The sequence below is a fragment of the Procambarus clarkii genome, chromosome 80 (genome assembly GCF_040958095.1).
Source record: "Procambarus clarkii isolate CNS0578487 chromosome 80, FALCON_Pclarkii_2.0, whole genome shotgun sequence".
Taxonomy (NCBI): Eukaryota; Metazoa; Arthropoda; class Malacostraca; order Decapoda; family Cambaridae; genus Procambarus; species Procambarus clarkii.
Window position 1 is genome coordinate 15,739,031 of NC_091229.1, and position 26,159 is coordinate 15,765,189.

At 48.0% G+C, this 26,159-nt stretch overlaps 1 protein-coding gene across 1 annotated transcript; it reads left to right on the top strand.

Annotated features, from left to right (window-relative positions):
* The first annotated feature begins 1,463 nt into the window (after positions 1 to 1,463).
* LOC138357886 (adenylate cyclase, terminal-differentiation specific-like) lies at positions 1,464 to 26,154 on the top strand. Its single transcript, XM_069315051.1, has 3 exons — positions 1,464 to 1,518; positions 21,817 to 22,055; positions 25,375 to 26,154. Exons 1-3 carry the CDS (start codon positions 1,464 to 1,466, stop codon positions 26,152 to 26,154), a joined length of 1,074 nt encoding a protein of 357 aa, XP_069171152.1.
* The last annotated feature ends 5 nt before the right edge of the window (positions 26,155 to 26,159 follow it).

A 26,159-nucleotide genomic window follows, 5' to 3' on the forward strand; every position in this document is an offset into this window, starting at 1 on the left:
TACAGCTATGATTCCTGTTTACATTTAACTTACGTAGTTAGATCACTAACCCTATGACTATTATTGTTGAGGTTATAAAGCAATGAATATTATTAACAGGATGATTCAGCATTACTGGATTAACCCCCATTTTGTTGTGTGTGTACGAAGTGTCCAAATGAACATTAATTAAACTTACAGTTCACTTAACTGTAAATAATTAAAAGAAATCCAATCTTGGGTATTTCCCACAACAGCAAAAACAATTCTTCGATTCAATTAAACGATTTAAAACAATTAAACGATTCTTCGCGGCGGGGATCGTATTCCAGGGACCTGCCCGAAACGCTACGCGTACTAGTGGCTCTACAAGAATGTAACAACTCTTGTATATATCTCAAAAAAAAAAAAACAGCCTCAACAATCACATCAGTCCGTCCTGGACCTTCATTAAGTCCACGACGTACCAAAGCGTCGTCATTTTCATATGCGTCACAGGTTAGGGTCTTCACATTCCTGTCTGTCGTGTTCAGAACCTGTTGGGTTTTGTGAAGGCCACGAGGTCAACCTTGACAGTGCTCTACAGTACACAATATGGGGTGATATACAAGCCTGGAGTCACTTTCAACTTGGTGTGGGAAGAACATTGCAAACCCTCTCCAGACTGTTACTCCCTAGACTGTTACTCCCTAGACTGTACTCCCCAGACTGTACTCTCCAGACTGTACTCCCCAGACTGTTACTCCCTAGACTGTTACTCCCTAGACTGTACTCCCCAGACTGTACTCTCCAGACTGTTGTGGGAACCGACCTGTGAGATTTATATTTATTTAATTTATATGAATTTATATAGAATTTATATTTACATTAATTTATATACTTCGATAGCAATTTGTATGATGTTAAGTGGACTGTATTTCTGCAATAATCTCATAATCTCACAAATCGATCCTCTACACATTAGGGGGGTTTATATTAAATTTATATATATATGCAGCCAATCAAACTACAGTATTAGACTACACATTGAAGAGGTTCCTTATCTTATTGTACAGCAGGCCTTAGTCCACCAGGTATAACCAGGATGTAGACACCAAATTATCCTCTTTGAGGTAGCTTCCATCACCCAGTAACTGGTGCACAAAGTCTTGCTTCCTCGTCTTGACCTGTCAAAAGGGCGCTAGCTGTAAAGCCAGAATCCTAATATATGACATCTATATCAGAGAAAACACTGTACAAGGAACCATAAAGACCTGGGCTTAATTATCTTTAGTATGAGGCGATCTCGTGATCTAACCGGATCACCCTATCTAATGACATTAATGGCCACAAATGATAGATAAATGGGTTTCGGCAGAACACTTAACTTGTATTTGTTGACAGCGTGTTGATGATGGTACACCTTTGGTTTCCATAACACTTCGTCTAAGTAAAATTAACAGGAGCCGAATTGCTCCCATGCCTCTGGTCTAAGTACAATAACAATGGCTGACCACTCCCTCACGACTGATGCTACTGGCCTACATTGTCCAGATGATAGTAAGTGAAAGAAACGTCACATTTACTCTATTTTAATTCTGATAATTAAGTTAATTTATATGAGATGTTTTTATGATGGTAAAGTCCAAAGACTAATGTATTTAAGAATACATTTAGCAGTCTCCGTGGTGTATTGGTAAGACACTCGCCTGGCGTTCCGCAAGCGCTATGTCATGGGTTCGCATCCTGGCTGGGGAGGATTTACTGAGCGCAATTCCTTAACTGTAGCCTCTGTTTAACGCAACAGTAAAATGTGTACTTGGATTAAAAACGATTCTTCGCGGCAGGGGATCGTATTCCAGGGACCATAGGATTAAGGACTTGCCCGAAACGCTACGCGTACTAGTGGCTGTACAAGAATGTAACAACTCTTGTATATATCTCAAAAAAAAAAAAATAATAATTCCCACCATAATAGGTGGTGAATTTATAATAGTATGTGGTAATGATATCCCGTTTTCTATAGACGGGAATTCCACTACAAGTTACATTTTCTATGGGTAACTTGTTTATACAATACAGCAATATTATCTGTCTGTATGATATTATTAAATGGTGTCGGATTTTCCGACAACTGTACTCCCCAGACTGTTACTCCCTAGACTGTACTCCCCAGACTGTTACTCCCTAGACTGTACTCCCTAGACTGTACTCTCCAGACTGTACTCCCCAGACTGTACTCCCCAGACTGTACTCTCCAGACTGTACTCCCCAGACTGTACTCCCCAGACTGTACTCCCCAGACTGTACTCTCCAGACTGTACTCCCCAGACTGTACTCTCCAGACTGTACTCCCCAGACTGTACTCTCCAGACTGTACTCCCCAGACTGTACTCTCCAGACTGTACTCCCCAGACTGTACTCCCCAGACTGTACTCCCCAGACTGTACTCTCCAGACTGTACTCCCCAGACTGTACTCCCCAGACTGTACTCTCCTAGACTGTTACTCCCCAAGTCGCTGCTCCCACAAAAAGCGTATTAGTAACTTCTTTTTTCTGTGTAATCAAATATATTTTCTTTTCAAATATTAATTAATATTGTTCTATTTTAGTGTTTTGTGCATAATGAGAGAGGACAGGTTAAGGTAGATGTTTGGGCCGTGTTTGTAATGGTTGGTGTTAACAGCATGCTCCTCATTCCCGTCTAATATGTGACTGATCCCAAACAGGTTCATACTATTCATACTATAATGAATAATATAAATTGTTTTATAGGTTAGGTTAGGTTGGGTTAGGTTAGGTTGGGTTATGTTAGGTTAGGTTGGGTTAGGTTAGGTTATGCTAGGTTAGGTTGGGTTGGGTTATATGTGTTAGTAGTTATTGGTATTTGCAGTACGTGGGTGCAGCATGGAGGTGTGGGCCCAACACAGGTAGGAGCGAAGCTCTGCTTAATAAAATGTAAAAAAGTAATCTACTGAAAACGTATTTGTCATTCCTAGACCTTGAGACGGGCTGCAAGATTAACACACATTTGATCTGTCATGTCTGGATTGTTTCAAGCGTAGGTTATACGTATATGAATGACTTCAGGTGAAAACATACACGAGCTGCCTCGTATGGATGAGGCATGAGGCTGTATGACCAGTGGTATTATACCTCAAGAGACGGTATAAGAGACTCATAAGTATGAGAGAGTATAACGTAGGTGACTCTTCTTGAAACTCATGTTATAGACTCATCAGTCTTCCTCCCTCTCTCCTCACTTGCTCTCAGTCCTACTCCTCCCTCCCTCCCCCTCTACGTCAGGTGAGACTTGGGTGGGGGTGTGTGTGGGGGTGTGTGTGGGGTGTGTGTGTGTGTGAGGTGTGTGGGGTGTGTGTGTAGGTGTGTGGGGGTCGCTGTATAAGGTGAGGAAGTCACCCGCTGACTCACCTCCAGTTTCTTCACCAAGTTTTTTCCTCACTGAGAATTTCTCTCTGAAGATGAGGAAAGATAAGAAATGAGACGCCATCTTGGGGCGGGAGGCTGGAGGAGCACTCGGGGACCTCACAAGGTCCCTGTGTTCCCTTCCCAGCCCTGGTGGTGGGTCTTTACCAGCCCTGGTGGTGGTGGGTCTTTACCAGCCCTGGTGGTGGTGGTGGGTCTTTACCAGCCCTGGTGGTGGTGGTGGGTCTTTACCAGCCCTGGTGGTGGTGGTCTTTACCAGCCCTGGTGGTGGTGGTGGGTCTTTACCAGCCCTGGTGGTGGTGGTCTTTACCAGCCCTGGTGGTGGTGGTCTTTACCAGCCCTGGTGGTGGTGGTGGTCTTTACCAGCCTTGGTGGTGGTGGGTCTTTACCAGCCCTGGTGGTGGTGGTCTTTACCAGCCCTGGTGGTGGTGGTGGGTCTTTACCAGCCCTGGTGGTGGTGGTGGGTCTTTACCAGCCCTGGTGGTGGTGGTGGTCTTTACCAGCCCTGGTGGTGGTGGTCTTTACCAGCCCTGGTGGTGGTGGTCTTTACCAGCCCTGGTGGTGGTGGTCTTTACCAGCCCTGGTGGTGGTGGTGGTCTTTACCAGCCCTGGTGGTGGTGGGTCTTTACCAGTCCTGGTGGTGGTGGGTCTTTACCAGCCCTGGTGGTGGTGGGTCTTTACCAGCCCTGGTGGTGGTGGTGGTGGTGGTCTTTACCAGCCCTGGTGGTGGTGGTGGTCTTTACCAGCCCTGGTGGTGGTGGGTCTTTACCAGCCCTGGTGGTGGTGGTCTTTACCAGCCCTGGTGGTGGTGGTGGTCTTTACCAGCCCTGGTGGTGGTGGGTCTTTACCAGCCCTGGTGGTGGTGGGTCTTTACCAGCCCTGGTGGTGGTGGGTCTTTTCCAGCCCTGGTGGTGGTGGTGGGTCTTTACCAGCCCTGGTGGTGGTGGGTCTTTACCAGCCCTGGTGGTGGTGGGTCTTTACCAGCCCTGGTGGTGGTGGTCTTTACCAGCCCTGGTGGTGGTGGGTCTTTACCAGCCCTGGTGGTGGGTCTTTACCAGCCCTGGTGGTGGGTCTTTATCAGCCCTGGTGGTAGTGGGTCTTTATCAGCCCTGGTGGTGGTGGGTCTTTACCAGCCCTGGTGGTGGTGGATCTTTACCAGCCCTGGTGGTGGTGGGTCTTTACCAGCCCTGGTGGTGGTGGGTCTTTATCAGCCCTGGTGGTGGTGGGTCTTTACCAGCCCTGGTGGTGGGTGTTTACCAGCCCTGGCGGTGGTGGGTCTTTACCAGCCCTGGTGGTGGTGGTGGTCTTTACCAGCCCTGGTGGTGGTGGTGGTCTTTACCAGCCCTGGTGGTGGTGGGTCTTTACCAGCCCTGGTGGTGGTGGGTCTTTACCAGCCCTGGTGGTGGTGGTGGGTCTTTACCAGCCCTGGTGGTGGTGGTGGGTCTTTACCAGCCCTGGTGGTGGTGGTGGGTCTTTACCAGCCCTGGTGTTGGTGGTGGGTCTTTACCAGCCCTGGTGGTGGTGGTGGGTCTTTACCAGCCCTGGTGGTGGTGGTGGGTCTTTACCAGCCCTGGTGGTGGTGGTGGTGGGTCTTTACCAGCCCTGGTGGTGGTGGTCTTTACCAGCCCTGGTGGTGGTGGTGGGTCTTTACCAGCCCTGGTGGTAAAGAAACCTAACCCCATCCCAAAGTGAGCTCATAAGTCCTCTAAACTTTACAGTTCCACGTATAATAGATTAGAACACTTTCTTCAACCATTTCTACATTGGAGTAGTCACTCCGTATCCACCCAAACTCATCTATCAATATCTATTACAGAAAGTGAGTGTGTCCACAGTTAAATGTCAGAGGCTTTGGGCTAACCTCTTTCAACTTTTCAAGAGTATGTGGGTGGCATAGGCCAGTTGAGGTCGGCCCCAAGTGCCACCTTTTTAGAAATATCAGCTCATATAATGACCCCCTGCAATTTTCATGACGTCTGAAATCAGGAATGTCTTTTCATGTATTTTTAATAGTTTTCCACCAGTTTGGAATGATAACGTATCATAGAGAGAGAGAGAAAGGGGTAAGAGGAGGAGAAAGGGGGTGTTGGGGGAAAGAGAGGGAGATGTGAGGAGAATAGTGGAGGTAAGGGAAGAGGAGAGGGAGTTATGTGTAACAAGAGAACAGTAGAACAGTAGAACAGTAGAACAGGTGTGGACTAGGCAACAGTCAGTCTCTCAAGGTGTGGGGGTTATCTTGAGGTTATCTTGAGATGATTTCGGGGCTTTAGTGTCCCCGCGGCCCGGTCCTCGACCAGGCCTCCACCCCCAGGAAGCAGCCCGTGACAGCTGACTAACACCCAGGTACCTATTTTACTGCTAGGTAACAGGGCCATAGGGTGAAAGAAACTCTGCCCATTGTTTCTCGCCGGCGCCTGGGATGGAACCCAGGACCACAGGATCACAAGTCCAGTGTGCTGTCCGCTCGGCCGACCGTCTCCCTAGCCGTTCCAGTCGGGGGGGGGCATATGGGGTACCACCGTGTATGGGGTTAACAGCAGGTCAGGAGATAATGACATTGTCGGATACCTTGTGGCTTTACGAAGCCGCTGGACGTTAGTACGTAGGATCAAACGACACGGCGGGACTTCACACGGCCCTCAGGCGGTGTATGAATTAAGCGTCGCACCACAGACAGGTGAAGTTCCCGTTACAGCCCCGCTCCTGTGCCATGTAGGTCCACTACGGGCTCACCATAGCCCGTGCTACTTGCCCCGCTCCTGTGCCATGTAGGTCCACTACGGGCTCACCATAACCCGTGCTACTTGCCCCGCTCCTGTGCCAGGTAAGGCCACTACGGGCTCACCATAGCCCGTGCTACTTGCCCCGCTCCTGTGCCATGTAGGTCCACTACGGGATCACCATAGCCCGTGCTACTTGCTACTGTTCAGAGTAACAGAATGTAATGGGGAGTCTGAAGGCTTCCCCATACTGAGAAAAGTTACATAAAAGCTCTGGTACTGTGGGAAGTAATCTTACCACAATCCAACAGCCTGGTTGACCAGTCCAGCAACGAGGAGGCCTGGTCGAGGACCGGGCCGCAGGGTCACTGGGCCCCGAAATCACCTCAAGGTAGGTAAGGTACCAAGTCTTCACGAAAGTTAGTTCTTGAAGTGCGAACTAGCATAAATAACGGTAGTAGGTCTAAGAGACCCAACAAGCGAGAAGGAATATTCAAACAATTCAATTTCAACAATAAGAGGATTGACTGGGAAAAAATAAATGTAGACCTTGCAACCATTCAATGGGAGACGGTCTTAAGCGACAAAACACCCACACAGGGAATAGCTCAACTGACAGCTGAAGCTTACAAGGTCTGCTTGAAGCACGTGCCTGTGAGGAGGGGCAGAAAGAGGACCACTCTAGAAAGAGAACGCAGACGACTGTACAGGAGATGGAAAAAAATAACGGAAATGCTTCGGCAGACACAACTATCACAAGCAAGGGAAACAAGCCTAAGCAGGGAGATTGAGGAAATAGAACAAACGTTGAAGCGATCATATGAGTCTGAGGAAATGGAATTGGAACAGAAAGCTATACAAGAGATAAGGAAAAATCCGAAATATTTTTCACATACGCAAAATCAAAATCCAAAACCTCGACCAGTATTGGACCGTTAATTACAAATGAAGGTACGTACACAGAGGACAACAAAGAGATTAGTGAAATTCTAAGAAGCCAGTATGAGGCTATGTTTAGCACACCAATAAACAACATGAAAGTTGATGACCCAGACAGCTTCTTTATGAATGACATTCAAGCTGCAGATAATATAACGGATATTACCACAAACTCGGAAGACTTTGAAAGAGAAATTGACAATATGCCTATGCACTCGGCTCCTGGGCCTGACTCATGGAATTCAATATTCATAAAGAAATGTAAAGTACCAGTAGCGAGAGCGCTCAGCGTAATATGGAGAAAGAGCCTGGATACAGGGGAGATACCAGCAGCACTTACATCTGCAGATATAGCTCCGTTGCACAAGGGGGGGAGTAAAGCCATGTCAAAAAATTATATGCCAGTTGCACTAACATCACACATAATAAAAGTGTTTGAAAGAGTGATTAGGAATCAAATTTCTAGTTTTATGGAGAATAATGAGTTGCACAACCTAGGACAACATGGATTTAGAGCGGGAAGATCCTGTCTGTCACAGTTACTCGACCACTATGACAAAATCACAGAAGCCCTAGAAGAAAAGCAAAATGCAGATATTGTATACACAGACTTTGCAAAGGCGTTCGACAAATGTGACCATGGGGTGATAGCTCACAAAATGAGGTCAATGGAAATAACTGGAAAAGTAGGATGCTGGATACTCAATTTCCTGTCGAACAGAACACAGAGTAACAGTCAATCAGATAAAATCGAGTCCAAGCGATGTTAAAAGCTCTGTACCTCAAGGTACAGTCCTTGCACCGCTACTGTTCCTTATTTTCATATCTGATATAGACAAAAATACACGTCACAGCTTCGTGTCGTCCTTTGCAGATGACACAAAAATCAGCATGAAAATTACCTCTGCTGAAGACATTGAAAAACTACAAGCAGATGTCAACAAAGTTTTCGATTGGGCAGCAGAAAATAACATGATGTTTAACAGTGATAAATTTCAGGTACTCAGGTACGGCAAAAATGAGGATCTGAAACATAATACAGAGTACAAAACACAACCGAATCTTCCCATAGTAGAAAAACAGCATGTCAAGGATTTGGGAATAATAATGTCTGATGACCTAACGTTTAGGGAGCATAACCAAGCAAATATTGCGTCAGCCAGAAAAATGATCGGATGAATTACGAGAACTTTCAAATCCAGGGATCCCATCACAATGGTTGTACTCTTCAAGTCACTTGTGTTGTCCCGTCTCGAGTACTGCTCAGTACTCGCTTCCCCCTTCAGAGCAGGAGAGATTGCTGAAATAGAGGGAATACAGAGAACATATACGGCGCGCATAGACGAGATAAAACACCTAAATTATTGGGATCGTCTCAAAGTTCTCCAAATGTACTCACTAGAAAGGAGACGAGAGAGATACCAAATAATATACACATGGAAAATACTGGAGGGTCAGGTCCCAAATCTCCACAGTAAAATAACAACATACTGGAGTGAACGATATGGAAGAAAATGCAAGATTGAACCAGTGAAGAGCAGAGGTGCCATAGGCACAATCAGAGAACACTGTATAAACATCAGAGGTCCGCGGTTGTTCAACGTCCTCCCAGCGACTATAAAAAATATTGCCGGAACAACCGTGGACATCTTCAAGAGAAAACTGGACGGTTTCTAAGAGAAGTTCCGGATCAGCCGGGCTGTGGTGGGTATGTGGGCCTGCGGGCCGCTCCAAGCAACAGCCTAGTGGACCAGACTCTCACAAGTCGAGCCTGGCCTCGGTCCGGGCTTGGGGAGTAGAAGAACTCCCAGAACCCCATCAACCAGGTATCAACCAGACATTATCTTTCCACACTGTGTATACACACGCTGGGACACCTGTCCAATCATTCACGACTAAAGATCACATTCGCTCCAAAAAATCTACCACTTACGGGCTATTCATGCCCGTGCTACCTCTTCGGTGGCTTAATCTTCATCAATCAACTAATCGTCCGGTCAGTACACACGCTGGTACGTAAGGACCCTGTGGTACACTACCCTGTGGTACACTACCTTCGGGTACACAATCTTGGGATCTATTTCGATGGGGGTACACGACGCTATTGTTTACTAGGTTCGATGGCATGTTGGCGACTGGAGTGAGTTGAGAGCGTCATCACAATACCAGCAACACGGAACACATAGACAGGAGGCACTGAACTACAGGCTAGTGTCTCTAACTTGCATACCATGCAAGCTGATGGAGAAATAAGTAAGTAATTATCAAAAGAAGGCACCAAACCGGGAAGGTTGTGTAGCACCATCATATGTGCGGGATAATCAGGGGGCGCTAATTATCACCAAGGATGCCAATACGAGAACAGAAACGCATAAGGCGAACGATATCAAAACTATCCGATTCACCTAGAATTCTATCGAGGGACAAGTGACCGCGAGGGACGGTCGGAAAGCAAGACACACGCTCGTCCTGGAAGTCAGGACAATCAACAAGTATATGCACAACTGTAAGAGGAACAACGCAATTTATACAATAAGGAACAGGGCAGCGCTCCATTAAGTGACTGTGGGTTAAGCGGGTATGACCAACCCGCAGCTGTGCCAAAGCAGCTTCCCACCGCCGGTTACGGTGGCAGGAGGAAGGCCACGGGGACACACTACGTTTGAGAGTACGCAGCTTGTTACCAACCACAGAGGACCAACAACCCTGCCAACGGGCAAGGATGGAGGAATGATTAACAGCATAAAAGTCGGAATAAGGAATACCTTTACGGAATATGGGACAAGAACGGATAGCTTCCTTAGCGGCAGCATCCGCACACTCATTTAAAGAAACACCAATATGGCTGGGAACCCAGCACAACTCTACCAATTAAAATTTACTAGACATAAGAAACAGCCAATGTTGAATCTCGATGACCACCGGATGGACAGTATTAAAGGACCCTAGAGCCATGAGGGCACTACGAGAGTCAACGACAACCACAAAGGAGGATCGACAATGAGAAAGCAAGAGACGGAGAGCATAGAGAATAGCATAAAGTTCTGCTGTGAAGACGCTAGCCTCCGAAGGGCGGCGACACATATAAGTACGGTCAGGAAAAACAACAGAGTATCCCACACAGTAACAGAAGGCTGAACACAAGTTACCATCTGGGAGGTGAAATCCTGCAAGAGTCAAATAGAGAGAAAGATCTGGGGGTCGATATCACACCGAACCTGTCCCCAGAGGCCCACATCAAAAGGATATCATCAGCGGCATATGCTAGACTGGCCAACATACGAACTGCCTTTAGAAACTTGTGTAAGCAATCGTTTAGAACCCTGTATACCACTTATGTCAGACCAATCCTGGAATATGCAGCGCCAGCCTGGAATCCATACCTAATTAAACACAAGACAAAGTTAGAGAAGATTCGGCGGTATGCCACCAGGCTCGTCCCGGAACTAAGAGGTATGAACTACGAGGAAAGGCTAAAAGAGGTGAACCTCACGTCCCTGGAAAACAGAAGAGTAAGGGGAGACATAATTAACATCTACAAAATTCTCAGGGGAATTAACAGGGTGGACAAAGCCAAACTCTTCAGCACGGGTGGGACACGAACAAGGGGACACAGGTGGAAACTTAGTACCTACATGAGCAACAGAGACGTTAGAAAGAAATTTTTTAGTGTCAGAGTAGTTAACAGATGGAATGCATTAGGAAGTGATGTGGTGGAGGCTGACTCCATACACAGTTTCAAATGTACATATGATAGAGCCCAGTAGGCTCAGGAACCTGTACACCAGATGATAGACAGTTGAGAGGCGGGACCAAAGAGCTAAAGCTCAACCCCCGCAAGCACAACCAGGTGAGTACAGTCACAACAGCCTCCTGTGTGCGTCACAGTGCGTCTTGGAGAGACGCAACAAGTCTCCTGACCTCTATGGAGTCTATTGAACCTCTCTCATCCTTGCCCCTTCCCGGGGTCGAATCCTTCATGTCCCATAAATAAGCAATTTAACTCTGACAAAGGGTTCAGCAGCCTTATCTGAGTCACTACACCTCCAGCCCTCCTCTTTGACGCCCTGTCTGCCTCAGTCCTGTCTCATATCTGGCCACTGATGTGTGGTGCTGGGTCGGCCAGGGGTGGTGGACGGGTCGGCCAGGGGTGGTGGACGGGTCGGCCAGGGGTGGTGGACGGGTCGGCCAGGGGTGGTGGACGGGTCGGCCAGGGGTGATGGACGGGTCGGCCAGGGGTGATGGACGGGTCGGCCAGGGGTGGTGGACGGGTCGGCCAGGGGTGATGGACGGGTCAGCCAGGAGTGGTGGACGGGTCGGCCAGGGGTGGTGGACGGGTCGGCCAGGGGTGGTGGACGGGTCGGCCAGGGGTGGTGGACGGGTCAGCCAGGAGTGGTGGACGGGTCGGCCAGGGGTGGTGGACGGGTCGGCCAGGGGTGGTGGACGGGTCAGCCAGGAGTGGTGGACGGGTCGGCCAGGGGTGGTGGACGGGTCGGCCAGGGGTGGTGGACGGGTCGGCCAGGGGTGGTGGACGGGTCAGCCAGGAGTGGTGGACGGGTCGGCCAGGGGTGGTGGACGGGTCGGCCAGGGGTGGTGGACGGGTCGGCCAGGGGTGGTGGACGGGTCGGCCAGGGGTGGTGGACGGGTCGGCCAGGGGTGACGGACGGGTCGGTCAGGGGTGACGGACGGGTCGGCCAGGGGTGGTGGACGGGTCGGCCAGGGGTGACGGACGGGTCGGCCAGGGGTGGTGGACGGGTCGGCCAGGGGTGGTGGACGGGTCGGCCAGGGGTGGTGGACGGGTCGGCCAGGGGTGACGGACGGGTCGGTCAGGGGTGGTGGACGGGTCGGCCAGGGGTGATGGACGGGTCGGCCAGGGGTGATGGACGGGTCGGCCAGGGGTGATGGACGGGTCGGCCAGGGGTGATGGACGGGTCGGCCAGGGGTGGTGGACGGGTCGGCCAGGGGTGGTGGACGGGTCGGCCAGGGGTGGTGGACGGGTCGGCCAGGGGTGATGGACGGGTCGGCCAGGGGTGGTGGACGGGTCGGCCAGGGGTGGTGGACGGGTCGGCCAGGGGTGGTGGACGGGTCGGCCAGGGGTGATGGACGGGTCGGCCAGGGGTGATGGACGGGTCGGCCAGGGGTGGTGGACGGGTCGGCCAGGGGTGGTGGACGGGTCGGCCAAGGGTGATGGACGGGTCGGCCAGGGGTGGTGGACGGGTCGGCCAGGGGTGGTGGACGGGTCGGCCAGGGGTGGTGGACGGGTCGGCCAGGGGTGGTGGACGGGTCGGCCAGGGGTGGTGGACGGGTCGGCCAGGGGTGGTGGACGGGTCGGCCAGGGGTGATGGACGGGTCGGCCAGGGGTGATGGACGGGTCGGCCAGGGGTGGTGGACGGGTCGGCCAGGGGTGATGGACGGGTCAGCCAGGAGTGGTGGACGGGTCGGCCAGGGGTGGTGGACGGGTCGGCCAGGGGTGGTGGACGGGTCGGCCAGGGGTGGTGGACGGGTCGGCCAGGGGTGGTGGACGGGTCGGCCAGGGGTGGTGGACGGGTCGGCCAGGGGTGGTGGACGGGTCGGCCAGGGGTGGTGGACGGGTCGGCCAGGGGTGGTGGACGGGTCGGCCAGGGGTGGTGGACGGGTCGGCCAGGGGTGGTGGACGGGTCGGCCAGGGGTGGTGGACGGGTCGGCCAGGGGTGGTGGACGGGTCGGCCAGGGGTGATAGTATATAGAATGGAAGTTTGAAATTGAATTGCTTTATAAAAATGAAGAATACTAATGAGTCTATATCTATCAGAGAATGTCTATCTGTCTCTGTCTGTCCAAGGTGGAGGCCAGACGCTCACGGCCAGCCTCACTCAATTTTGCAAAAAAAATGGTCTGAGGTAAGGAACAGACAGACCGACCTCGACTAGCCCAAGTTAAATACTTCAAGCAATATTAGTATTATATAGAATCCTGTGCGATTTTCAAAGTCAAGAGTGAAATATTTGGTGTGTTTCCCATAGAATTTTCAATGCTCTCCCTGTATAACTAACCATCCTGCGAGATGGGGACTTGTATTACCACTGCTGCCTTATTCAATCTTGTGTTGATGATATCCTCAAAATGCATCCGGAGTCTGCCAGTGCAGACCGCTTATCACATGCCTCTGTATGACTAACCATCCTGTGTGATGGGGATTTTTTAGCATCACGTAGCTAGCTTTTTGACACACTGTACTCCACTTCATATAGTCTAGGGCAGCTGCACTAATGCACATGTACCTCATATTTAAAAAAAGAAAAAAATCCCCAACAAAAATGCCTACAATCTCATTAAACTTAACATTCCTTTTAATAAGTGCAATCTACCTGTCTCTGATATTCCTCTTTATCTGTACCCCACCATTCAGGTATCATACACACCTGTCACCAAGAAAGATAACGAGAATCTTGCTCTACTCAAAGCTGTCACTCTTGAAACAATTGCCTCCTCCATCGAGAGTTTAAGATCTCACGAGCACTGTGTCTACACCGACGGCTCAGTCCAATCCTCTACTGGACGGACTGCAGCAGCATGTAGGTTTTATAGAAATAAAATTTGCACAAAGACTGTCAGTGTCAGGTTAAACAACTGGCTGACCTCCACACAAGCAGAACTAGCGGCATTACACCTAGCTACCAGTACATTAAAAAACATTGGAGGAGGAATAATATTCTGTGATTCAAAGTCTGCTCTTCAAACGAAAACTTCTCCTGGAAGATCGACAGCAAGAACCTCATACTACCAATTATAAATGACCTAATCGCTGCACAGAGTAAAGGGTCTCGAATCTCCTTTGTATGGATACCTTCACACATAAATATAACCCATCATAATGAGACAGACATTGCAGCCAAATTAGCGTGTAACAAGTTTGAAGTTGAATTAGATCTAGGTATCCCCATCTCTGCTGTCAAAACTATATTGGTCCAAACACTCAGGTCTGATAGGAAAGAAATTACAGCCTCCCAACGACCTGAAAGCACTGATGAACAAATCCACAAGGGCCGTGACGAGGATTCGAACCTGCGTCCGAGAGCATCCCAGACGCTGCCTTAATCGACTGAGCTTAATAGACTTAAGACAGCGTCTGGGATGCTCTCGGACGCAGGTTCGAATCCTCGCCATGGCCCTTGTGGATTTGTTCATTTGATGCATCACGCAATTGTGATTTCTGTGTGTACTGAAAGCACTAGTATTAAAAGCTATGATTTGTTCAGAACTGAAACCTATATCTATGGGCAGCACAAAACGTCGACCAGACTGTGCGACACAGTGGTTGTCAGGATCAGGTTGGGTTTCCGTTACCTGTGGCAGGTGGCTACCGTTACCTGTGGCAGGTGGCTACCGTTATCTGTGGAAGGTGGCTACCGTTACCTGTGGCAGGTGGCTACCGTTACCTGTGGCAGGTGGCTACCGTTACCTGTGGCAGGTGGCTACCGTTACCTGTGGCAGGTGTCTACCGTTACCTGTGGCAGGTGTCTACCGTTACCTGTGGCAGGTGGCTACAGGTGACGGGTCTCCCAATCCTAAGCACTCCAGGTGCAAACTCTGTGAGCAGGAACTGCGGCATGATCTCCCACACTACATCACTGAATGCCCAGTTATTAGACCTTTCAGACCCGTTGGCGTGAGGTACCTGGAGCTTTGCAATTACTTTATTACCTCTCGTGTTCTTGAAGATATCCTCATAATGCATCCAGAGTCTGCCAGTGCAGACTACTGAACATATGGCCCTGTATGACTAACATCCTGTGTGATGGGGACTTTTAGCATCACGTAGCTAGCTTTGTGACACACACTGTACTCCCCTTCATATAGTCTAGGGCAGCTGCACAAATGCACATGTATCTAATGTATTAATAAAAAAAATACATTTTCGCAGAGAAGGGGAAAAGAGTGAAGGGCGTTTGTGGAAGGACAAACAAAGGGGTTAAAGACTCAAGTGCAGCCACTTACCCCTTTGATTTTATAATATATTAAATATATATATATATATATATATATATATATATATATATATATATATATATATATATATATATATATATATAGAGAGAGAGAGAGAGAGAGAGAGTATAACATACAAGATACTGAGGGAAACTGACCAGGTGGAGAAGGTCAGTGGATCTCAAGTGAGAGTAAACTGGCATGGGCAACAGGTCAATTATAACGCAAGAGGTGAAGCAAGGTCAGGAGGCGGAGGTGAAGTGCTTCACCTCACTCCTCTCTAGTCACTCATGGGGCGAGTATATCCTCCTGCACACACACACACACACACACACACACACATGATGTAAATGATCTCCCGGAGGGTATCGATTCATTTCTCTCAATGTTTGCGGACGATGCTAAAATTATGAGAAGGATTAAAACAGAAGAGGACTGTTTGAGGCTTCAAGAAGACCTAGACAAGCTGAAGGAATGGTCGAACAAATGGTTGTTAGAGTTTAACCCAACCAAATGTAATGTAATGAAGATAGGTGTAGGGAGCAGGAGGCCAGATACAAGGTATCATCTGGGAGAGGAAATTCTTCAGGAGTCAGAGAAGGAAAAAGACTTGGGGGTTGATATCACGCCAGACCTGTCTCCTGCAGCACATATCAAGCGGATAACATCAGCGGCATATGCCAGGCTGGCCAACATACGAACGGCATTCAGAAACTTGTGTAAAGAATCATTCAGAACTTTGTATACCACATATGGCAGGCCAATCCTGGAGCATGCAGCCCCAGCATGGAGTCCATATCTAGTCAAGGATAAGACTAAACTGGAAAAGGTTCAAAGGTTTGCCACCAGACTAGTACCCGAGCTGAGAGGTATGAGCTACGAGGAGAGACTACGGGAATTAAACCTCACTTCGCTGGAAGACAGAAGAGTTAGGGGGGACATGATCACCACATTCAAGATTCTGAAGGGGATTGATAGGGTAGATAAAGACAGTCTATTTAACACAAGGGGAACACGCACAAGGGGACACAGGTGGAAACTGAGTGCCCAAATGAGCCACAGAGATATTAGAAGGAACTTTTTTAGTGTCAGAGTGGTTGACAAATGGAATGCATTAGGGGGTGATGTGGTGGAGGCTCACTCCATACACAGTTTCAAGTGTAGATATGACAGAGCCCGATAGGCTCAGGAATCTGTACACCTGTTGATTGACGGTTGAGAGGCGGGACCAAAGAGCCAGAGCTCAACCCCCGCAAACACAACTAGGTGAGTACAACTAGGTGAGTACACACACACACACACACACACACACACACACACACACACACACATAGATTCACAGAAAATGAAAAGGAAATGTGTGAAACATTAAACGAAAAGTTCCAAAGTGTGTTTGTACAAAATGAAATCTTCAGGGAACCAGACACAATAAGAATTCCAGAGAACAACATAGAGCATATAGAGGTGTCTAAGACGAAGTGGAAAAAATGCTCAAGGAGCTAAATAAGAACAAAGCAGTTGGTCCAGATGGAGTTTCACCATGGGTTCTGAGAGAATGTGCACCTGAGCTCAGCATTCCACTTCAACTGATTTTTCAGGCATCCCTGTTTACAGGAGTTGTAGCTGATATGTGGAAAAAGGCTAACATAGTTCCAATCTACAAAAGTGGAAGCAGGGAAGACCCCCTTTAATTATAGACCTGTATCATTGACAAGTGAAATAGTCAAAATATTGGAAAAATAATTAAAACTAAATGGGTAGAACACCTGGAGAGAAATTATATAATATCAGACAGACAGTATGGTTTTCGATCTGGAAGATTCTGTGTATCGAATTTACTCAGTTTCTATGATCGAGCAACAGAGATATTACAGGAAAGAGATGGTTGGGTTGACTGCATCTATCTGGACCTTTAAAATGCTTTCGACAGACTTCCACATAAGAGGTTGTTCTGGAAACTGAAAATATTGGAGGGGTGACAGGTAAGCTTCTAACATGAATGTGAAAATTTTCTGACTGATAGAAAAATGAGGGCAGTGATCAGAGGCAATGTATCGGACTGGAGAAATGTCACAAGTGGAGTACCACAGGGTTCAGTTCTTGCACCAGTGATGTTTATTGTCTACATAAATGATCTGCCAGTTGGTATACAGAATTATATGAACATGTTTGCTGATGATGCTAAGATAATAGGAAGGATAAGAAACTTAGATGATTGTCATGTCCTTCAAGAAGACCTGGACAAAATAAGTATATGGAGCACCACTTGGCAAATGGAATTTAATGTTAATAAATGCCATGTTATGGAATGTGGAATAGGAGAACATAGACCCCATACAACCTATATATTATGTGAGAAATCTTTAAAGAATTCTGATAAAGAAAGAGATCTAGGGGTGGTTCTAGATAGAAAACTATCACCTGAGGACCACATAAAGAATATTGTGCGAGGAGCCTATGCTACACTTTCTAACTTCAGAATTGCTTTTAAATACATGGATGGCGATATACTAAAGAAATTGTTCACGACTTTTGTTAGGCCAAAGCTAGAATATGCAGCGGTTGTGTGGTGCCCACATCTTAAGAAGCACATCAACAAACTGGAAAAGGTGCAAAGACACGCTACTAAGTGGCTCCCAGAACTGAAAGGCAAGAGCTACGAGGAGAGGTTAGAGGCATTAAATATGCCAAAACTAGAAGACAATAAAAGGAGGCGATATGATCACTACATACAAAATAGTAACAGGAATTGATAAAATTGATAAGGAATATTTCCTGAGACCTGGAACTTTAAGAACAAGAGGTCATAGATATAAACTAGCTAAACACAGATACTGAAGAAATATAAGAAAATTCACTTTCGCAAACAGAGTGGTAGACGGTTGGAACAAGTTAGGTGAGAAGGTGGTGGAGGCCAAGACCGTCAGTAGTTTCAAAGCGTTATATGACAAAGAGTGTTGGGAAGACGGGACACCACGAGCGTAGCTCTCATCCTGTAACTACACTTAGGTAATTACACACACACACAAGAACAACAACAACAACAACAACAGCCCCAGCTCCCAGGGAGCCAGTGAGAGGGAGGAAGTGATATTAGCCTTGATAAGGAGGACCTGTTCCCTCCAGCTCCAGTTACCTGAGGGAGGGATGACACTGACCACCACCACTTCTCTTTCACAACTACTTCGTGTTACTGCTTTCACTGCTGCTGCTGCTGCTACCTGCTCCTGCTGTGCTACCTGCTCCTGCTGTTGTAACAGCACCACGTTCACCAACAAGGAAGAAAGTAGGGAAGAGGAATTGCAGCAATATCGGCAGCAGCAGCAGCAGCAGGAGGAAGGACCTTACCTTGAGGTTACCTTCAGGTGCTTCCTGGGCTTAGTGTCCCCGGGGCCCGGTCGTCGACCAGGCCTCCTGGTTGCCGGACTGATCAACCAGGCTGTTGGACGCGGCTGCTCGCAGCCTGACGTATGAGTCACAGCCTGGTTGATCAGGTATCCTTTGGAGGTGCTTATCCAGTTCTCTCTTGAACACTGTGAGGGGTCGGCCAGTTATGTCCCTTATGTGTAGTGGAAGCGTGTTGAACAGTCTCGGACCTCTGATGTTGATAGTTCTCTCTTGAACACTGTGAGGGGTCGGCCAGTTATGTCCCTTATGTGTAGTGGAAGCGTGTTGAACAGTCTCGGGCCTCTGATGTTGATAGTTCTCTCTTGAACACTGTGAGGGGTCGGCCAGTTATGTCCCTTATGTGTAGTGGAAGCGTGTTGAACAGTCTCGGGCCTCTGATGTTGATAGTTCTCTCTTGAACACTGTGAGGGGTCGGCCAGTTATGTCCCTTATGTGTAGTGGAAGCGTGTTGAACAGTCTCGGGCCTCTGATGTTGATAGTTCTCTCTTGAACACTGTGAGGGGTCGGCCAGTTATGTCCCTTATGTGTAGTGGAAGCGTGTTGAACAGTCTCGGGCCTCTGATGTTGATAGTTCTCTCTTGAACACTGTGAGGGGTCGGCCAGTTAAAGATCCTTTACATTGCCTTTACGTTCTATGTTTTGATTTGCCTGAGTTTTGTACGTGGTTTCCGTTTTTATATTTTCATTTTTTCCGTAGCGCATGAGCTGGAACTTATCTTCGTTAAACACCATATTAATTTCTGTAGCCCATAGAAATACCTGATCTACATCTGATTGGAGGTTTGCCGTGTCCTCTATGTTGCCTACTCTCATGTAGATCCTAGTGTCATCTGCAAAGGATGATACAGTGCTATAGGTTGTGTTCTTGTCTATGTCCGATATGAGGATGAGAAAAAGTACTGGAGCAAGCACAGTACCCTGGGGGACTGAGCTCTTCACGGTTGATGGGCTGGATTTTATTTTGTTGACTATTACACATTGGGTTCTGTTGGTCAGGAAATTGTAGCTTCATCTGCCTATTTTTCCGGTAATTCCTTTTGAACGCATTTTATGTGCAATAATACCATGGTCACATTTATCAAAAGCTTTTGTGAAATCTGTGTAAATTACATCAGCGTTTTGTTTGTCTTCCATAGCATCTAATGCCATATCTTAGTTGTCCAGCAACTGCGACAGGCAAGAGCGCCCTGTTCTGAAACCATGTTGTCCGGGGTTATGGAGATGCTGTGATTCCATGTATTTTGTGATCTTACTTCTTAGCACTCTCTCAAAAATATTTATGATGTGCGATGTTAGTGCTATCGGTCTGTAATTTTTTGCCTCTGCCTTATTTCCTCCTTTATGAAGTGGTGCTATCTCTGCTGTTTTTAGTATATCAGGGATAACGCCAGTATCTAGGCTTTGTCTCCACAGAATGTGGAGTGCCTGCAATAGTGATTTTTTACATTTCTTGATGAATATGGAGTTCCAAGAATCCGGGCCTGGTGCAGAGTGCATAGGCATACTGTTTATGGCTTCTTCAAAATCCAGTGGGGATAGGGCGACGTCTGATATATGATTTGATGTTGGTATCATATCCATGAAAAATTCATTTGGGTTATCAATCTTTAGTGCGTTCAGTGGCTCGCTGAAAACAGAGTCGTACTGCTTCCTCAGTAACTCGCTCATTTCTTTGTTGTCATCGGTGAAAGTTCCATCTCCCTTTCGCAGGGGCCCGATACTAGATGTGGTTTTTTATCTTGATTTTGCATAGGAGAAAAAATATTTCGGATTTCTCTCTATTTCACTGATGGCCTTTTGCTCTCTTTGCCTCTCCTGGGTTTTGTATGATTCTTGTAGCTTCCGTTCAATTGTTTCTATTTCTCTATCCAACCTTCTTCGCCGTTCTTGAGATAGGGTGCGACTCTCAAGTTGCTCCACAATTCGTTTTCTTCTCCTATAGAGGGAACGACGGTCCCGTTCCAATCTGCATATCTTCCTCTTTTTTCTTAGGGGTATGCGGTTTGAACATATTTCTAGTGCTACTGAGCTTATTTTTTCCAGGCACTGGTTCAGGTTTGCATTTTCTAGCTGTTCTTCCCAGTTTATTTCTGTGAAGTCCTGGTTTATTTGCTCCCAGTTTATCTGTTTATTATTGAAGTTGAATTTGCTGAAATCTCCTCCACCGGGAATCAGGACTGGTTTTGAAGGTCTATTCCCCATGGTTGTTAGAACTTCAATTAAGTTGTGATCTGAGTAACAGGTATTTGTAATCATTATGTTCCTGATCAATTCAGCATTATTAGTGAAAATGAGGTCCAGCGTGTTCTCCTTCCTAGTTGGTTCTACTATTTGCTGGTTTAAGGCAAACCTATCGCACATCCGTAGCAGGTCATTTGCATGTGCCTGTTCATTTAGGCTACTTCCTGGTATTCTTTCTGATATTACTGTATTAGCCAGGTGCTTCCATTTCAGGTGCCGTAGGTTGAAGTCCCCAAGCAGGATGATGTTCGGGGCTGGATTTGTGAGGTTTTCCAAGCAGTGTTCTATTTTCATTAGTTGGTCTTTAAACTGCTGAGGGTTTGCCTCCGGTGACTTATATACAAGGACAATAACTACATTTAGGATCTCTATTTTGATTATCAGCACTTCCACCATATCATTTGAGGTGTTTAGCAGCTCAGTACAGATGAGTGTGTCTTTGATGTAGAGGCTGACCCCACCCTGAAGCCGGTGTTTCCTATCACATCTGAAAAGATTGTACTCTGAGATCCATATTTCACCATTAAGGTAGTCCTTTGTGTGAGTTTCCGTTAGGGCTGCAAACACTGCATTTGCCTCATGAAGGAGACCATCTATAAAGTGAACTTTGTTGGATTTGCGTGTTTTTATACCCTGGATGTTGGCATATATAAATGATGTTATCGTGTTAGTGGAAGTGCTGGAAGCTTTACTTGGTGTTAATATCTGAGGCTCTGGTAAGGAGGCCACTGTGTTTGCGTCCTCTCTAGCATTTGACCGAGTTGGTGGTAGAGTCTGGTCATTTTTAGCCATTCTTCTCCTCCTCCTCTTGCTAAAAAATTATCCCGGTCGATGGAGTAGTGGCTGTTTTCATAGTGGTAGTCTGTCGGTTTTATTCGCCTGGTACCTCTTATATGAAAAGCTGGGCATTCAGCATTGAAGCACTCTTTCCTGTCCAAAGAGTTCTTGCAAATTTCTGGGTGAAATAATTCACAGCTTTTGGTACATTTACCTGTATTGAGGAGGTTTCTGCACTTTCTAGGGTGATCGTACTTACATGTTCCATTTGCTCTTCCCGATATCCCATGTTTACAGGTAGCCCATTTGTAATACCAACAGATTTTGGGGCCTTCTTTTGTTTGTTTCCCTCTGCCAGGGACCGCACTCTGCTGCGGCGTCCCCGACACTGTGCTCTGCTCCGGTGCCCCCAACTCGGCGCTCTGCTCCGGCGCCGCTACCGCACTCTGCTGCGGCGTCCCCGACACTGTGCTCTGCTCCGGTGCCCCCAACTCGGCGCTCTGCTTCGGCGCCGCTGCCACCGAGCTCTGTGCCACATTTGGTTGTACCTTGGTGTCATGTACAGTTTGTCTGAAGACATTAGAAATTGCTATGCAGGCATTTATTAGTGATTCTCTGTTTTAGGCGGGAGTTTAATCCAGGATTTCCATCATCTTCAAAAAAGTTACATCATCCTTTTTGCAGAGTCAGTACACAGAGTGGTCACTGGGACCATTACTCCTTGGGTTGTTAGTCATGTTGGCACATTTTTTGTGTATGGCTGCTGAACAGAGTTGGCATTGAAAGCTCTGTTGGTAATCTACCTTCATGTTGCATTCTTTGCACGTTTTTATCAAAGACATTTTTGTGGTGGTGGTCTTACAAGGTGAGGTGTTGACCGGTGGGGGGGTTGACCGTGGGTGTTGGCCGTGGGTGCTGGCCGTGGGTGTTGACCGGTGGGGGGGTTGACCGTGGGTGTTGGCCGTGGGTGCTGGCCGTGGGTGCTGGCCGTGGGTGTTGACCGGTGGGGGTGTTGACCGTGGGTGTTGACCGTGGGTGCTGGCCGTGGGTGTTTACCAACTTGAGATAGGCCTGCAACCCAGCACGCAATAAACATCATCTACGACGCCGTAAGCTCAATTCGCAAGCAAAAACAGGTAGCTTTGATTGCGACGAGGGACGTACACAAGGCCTTCGACAGCCTGTGGCACGATGGTCTGGTGTATAAATTAGCAGACTTACCAGCGCAAAACTGGACCCTCCTCAGGCTGATCAGAAATTTCCTTAAGAATAGGCGTTACCCCCAGCTTCAAGGCAAAAGAGGCCGCAGCCTTCACCCCAACAGCTGGAGTCCCCCAAGGATCATGCTTGAGCCCGGTTCTCTTCAACATCTTTGTAAACGACCTGCCCCAACCAGAGTATAGGGACACCATTATCGTGCAATTTGCGGACGACGTAACACACGTAATAACATCTAACCCTAGCAGCCAAGCGGCCAAGCATGCAACTGTAACCCGTAAGGCAAACGTAGAACTAGCCAGGACTGCTAACTGGGAAAGGAAATGGAGGATCACCACTAACCCAGAAAAGATCCAATTAAGCACTGTCGGCTGTATGGCCTTCTCAATCGAAAATGAGGGGGGGGGGATAAGAATCAGGGGTGAACCCCTGTAGGGGGGCCTCGTAACCTGGTGGATAGCGCGCAGGACTCGTAATTCTGTGGCGCGGGTTCGATTCCCGCACGAGGCAGAAACAAATGGGCAAAGTTTCTTTCACCCTGAATGCCCCTGTTACCTAGCAGTAAATAGGTACCTGGGAGTTAGTCAACTGTCACGGGCTGCTTCCTGGGGGTGGAGGCCTGGTCGAGGACCGGGCCGCGGGGACACTAAAAAGCCCCGAAATCATGTCAAGATCATCTCAAGATAACCCATAGCCATCTCAAACTCCAACACAGTGCTCGGTTACAACTTCAACAGGCTACTCAACTCCTCCCAGTACGTATCCCAGAAGACAGCGATGGCCCGGGGCTCACTGGCGAGGCTCTTCCGTTTCAAGCAAGCCCCATCCCACGTCAAGCTCCACCTGTACAGCATGATCATAAGGCCTAGCCTGGAATACCCTTACGTCCCCCTGAACCTCACCAACAACACCAACATGCTGAAGATCCAACGAGTACAAAACAAAGCACTTCGCTTTGCAGCGGGCCTGACTCTGAGGGACAGGGTAAGAACTGACCTGATCCATGAGACGCTCAACATGAAGCCAATGAACACCAGGCTCAGCTACCTGGCCAGAAGACAGTTGTACCGCATGAAGAACATGTATGTCCCAGACCCCGAAGATCCCTTCGTAGCAGAAAACATCACCAGCGACTACGAGATCCACGAACCACCACACACAACCACAAGAATCACTCTCCAACAGTAAGTGATCAGACACATCCATGATGAGGCCTTCCCAAGCCCTCAGATACTAAGCGGCCTGCCAGACCACCCAGATGAGTGGCCCATCCCGGACTCGATCTACACCAAATGAAGAATAAAGAAGAAGACAAAAATAATAAACAAATAAATAAAAAAAAATAAAAAAAAAAATAAATAAAACTCCTACAAAAAAAATATAAAACCAAAAAACCATTTGTGGTGGCGTCAGAAGTGTAACTACCCTGATGTTGCTAAGATTAGCCTCCTTCAGCCAACTCCATCGGCTCTAGTGCTTTAGGACACCAACAAGGGCACAAACACTAGCCCCCCCCCCAGCCAATGTACTGACAACCCAACATAACACATATGCAAACTAAGGACACATACACATATGTCAACCCATGGTGGACAGGCCACCAAACTTTCAAACCTCCTCTCTCTCTACACCCGCATCCTCTTCCTGAATTTCATCTCCCCATCCCCCTACCTCCCCCATCCTTTCCATTCCCTATGGACACCAAAGCGAAAAGCCTGCAGGAGGCTGTATGGACGGCCAGTGTTGCTACCACGTGTCGCACTCTTAATTTGTTCTGTTCACTTATTAGATTACATTACTTGCATTTTCCCACTAGTTATCTTACAGCGGAGGCGTCTAGTTTCTGTGTCTGGGCACTAGTTACCTGAGTACGTTACACTATTTGAAAGAATACACACACAGAGGGTACTGGGGTGGGCCTACCTCCAAGTGGCCCTTGTTTACACACACACGACGGAATTATTTTGTGTATAAATTGTTCACTTCATATTAAAATATGTTATCTAATTCTTTTTTATAATAGACACAGGTTTTGCACAGAGAGCTTAGCACTATGGACACTGATTACTTGATGTATCAATAGCGAGGGATGTGATTTATTGACGACTTGGCAACTATCGCCTAAGGCCTCCTGGCACCACGAGGGCAGCCTTGACTACACACGAAGTTCACTTATTTTTCCTTGAACACAAACGGTCGGATGGTAATCACTATGATATATTGCTTAATATGTTGAGACACACTTTAAAAGTTATCTGACTGTGTTTAGTTCCTGTATCACTGAAATGTCCCTAGTTATATATTGTTTTCCGCGGAGCTCGCACCGCGTGGCCCTTCCCCTCTCACACCCAGAACACGACAGTAATATCGGCAGCAGCAGCAGCAGCAGGAGGAAAGACAGCAATATCAGCAGCAGCAGCAGGAGGAAAGACAGCAATATCAGCAGCAGCAGCAGGAGGAGGAAAGACAGCAATATCAGCAGCAGCAGCAGGAGGAGGAAAGACAGCAATATCAGCAGCAGCAGCAGGAGGAGGAAAGACAGCAATATCAGCAGCAGCAGCAGGAGGAGGAAAGACAGCAATATCAGCAGCAGCAGCAGGAGGAGGAAAGACAGCAATATCAGCAGCAGCAGCAGGAGGAGGAAAGACAGCAATATCAGCAGCAGCAGCAGGAGGAGGAAGCACAGCAATATCAGCAGCAGCAGCAGGAGGAGGAAAGACAGCAATATCAGCAGCAGCAGGAGGAAGCACAGCAATATCGGCAGCAGCAGGAGGAGGAAGGACAGCAATATCAGCAGCAGCAGCAGGAGGAGGAAAGACAGCAATATCAGCAGCAGCAGCAGGAGGAGGAAAGACAGCAATATCGGCAGCAGGAGGAAAGACAGCAATATCAGCAGCAGCAGCAGGAGGAAGCACAGCAATATCAGCAGCAGCAGCAGGAGGAAGCACAGCAATATCGGCAGCAGCAGCAGCAGCAGGAGGAAGCACAGCAATATCAGCAGCAGCAGCAGGAGGAAGCACAGCAATATCAGCAGCAGCAGCAGCAGGAGGAAAGACAGCAATATCAGCAGCAGCAGCAGGAGGAGGAAAGACAGCAATATCGGCAGCAGCAGCAGGAGGAAAGACAGCAATATCAGCAGCAGCAGCAGGAGGAAGCACAGCAATATCGGCAGCAGCAGCAGCAGGAGGAGGAGGAAAGACAGCAATATCAGCAGCAGCAGCAGGAGGAAGCACAGCAATATCGGCAGCAGCAGCAGGAGGAGGAAGCACAGCAATATCAGCAGCAGCAGCAGGAGGAGGAAGCACAGCAATATCAGCAGCAGCAGCAGGAGGAGGAAGCACAGCAATATCAGCAGCAGCAGCAGCAGCAGGAGGAAGCACAGCAATATCGGCAGCAGCAGCAGGAGGAGGAAGCACAGCAATATCGGCAGCAGCAGGAGGAGCAGCAGCAGAAGTGTTTTCCGACAATATTCTCCTAAACTCA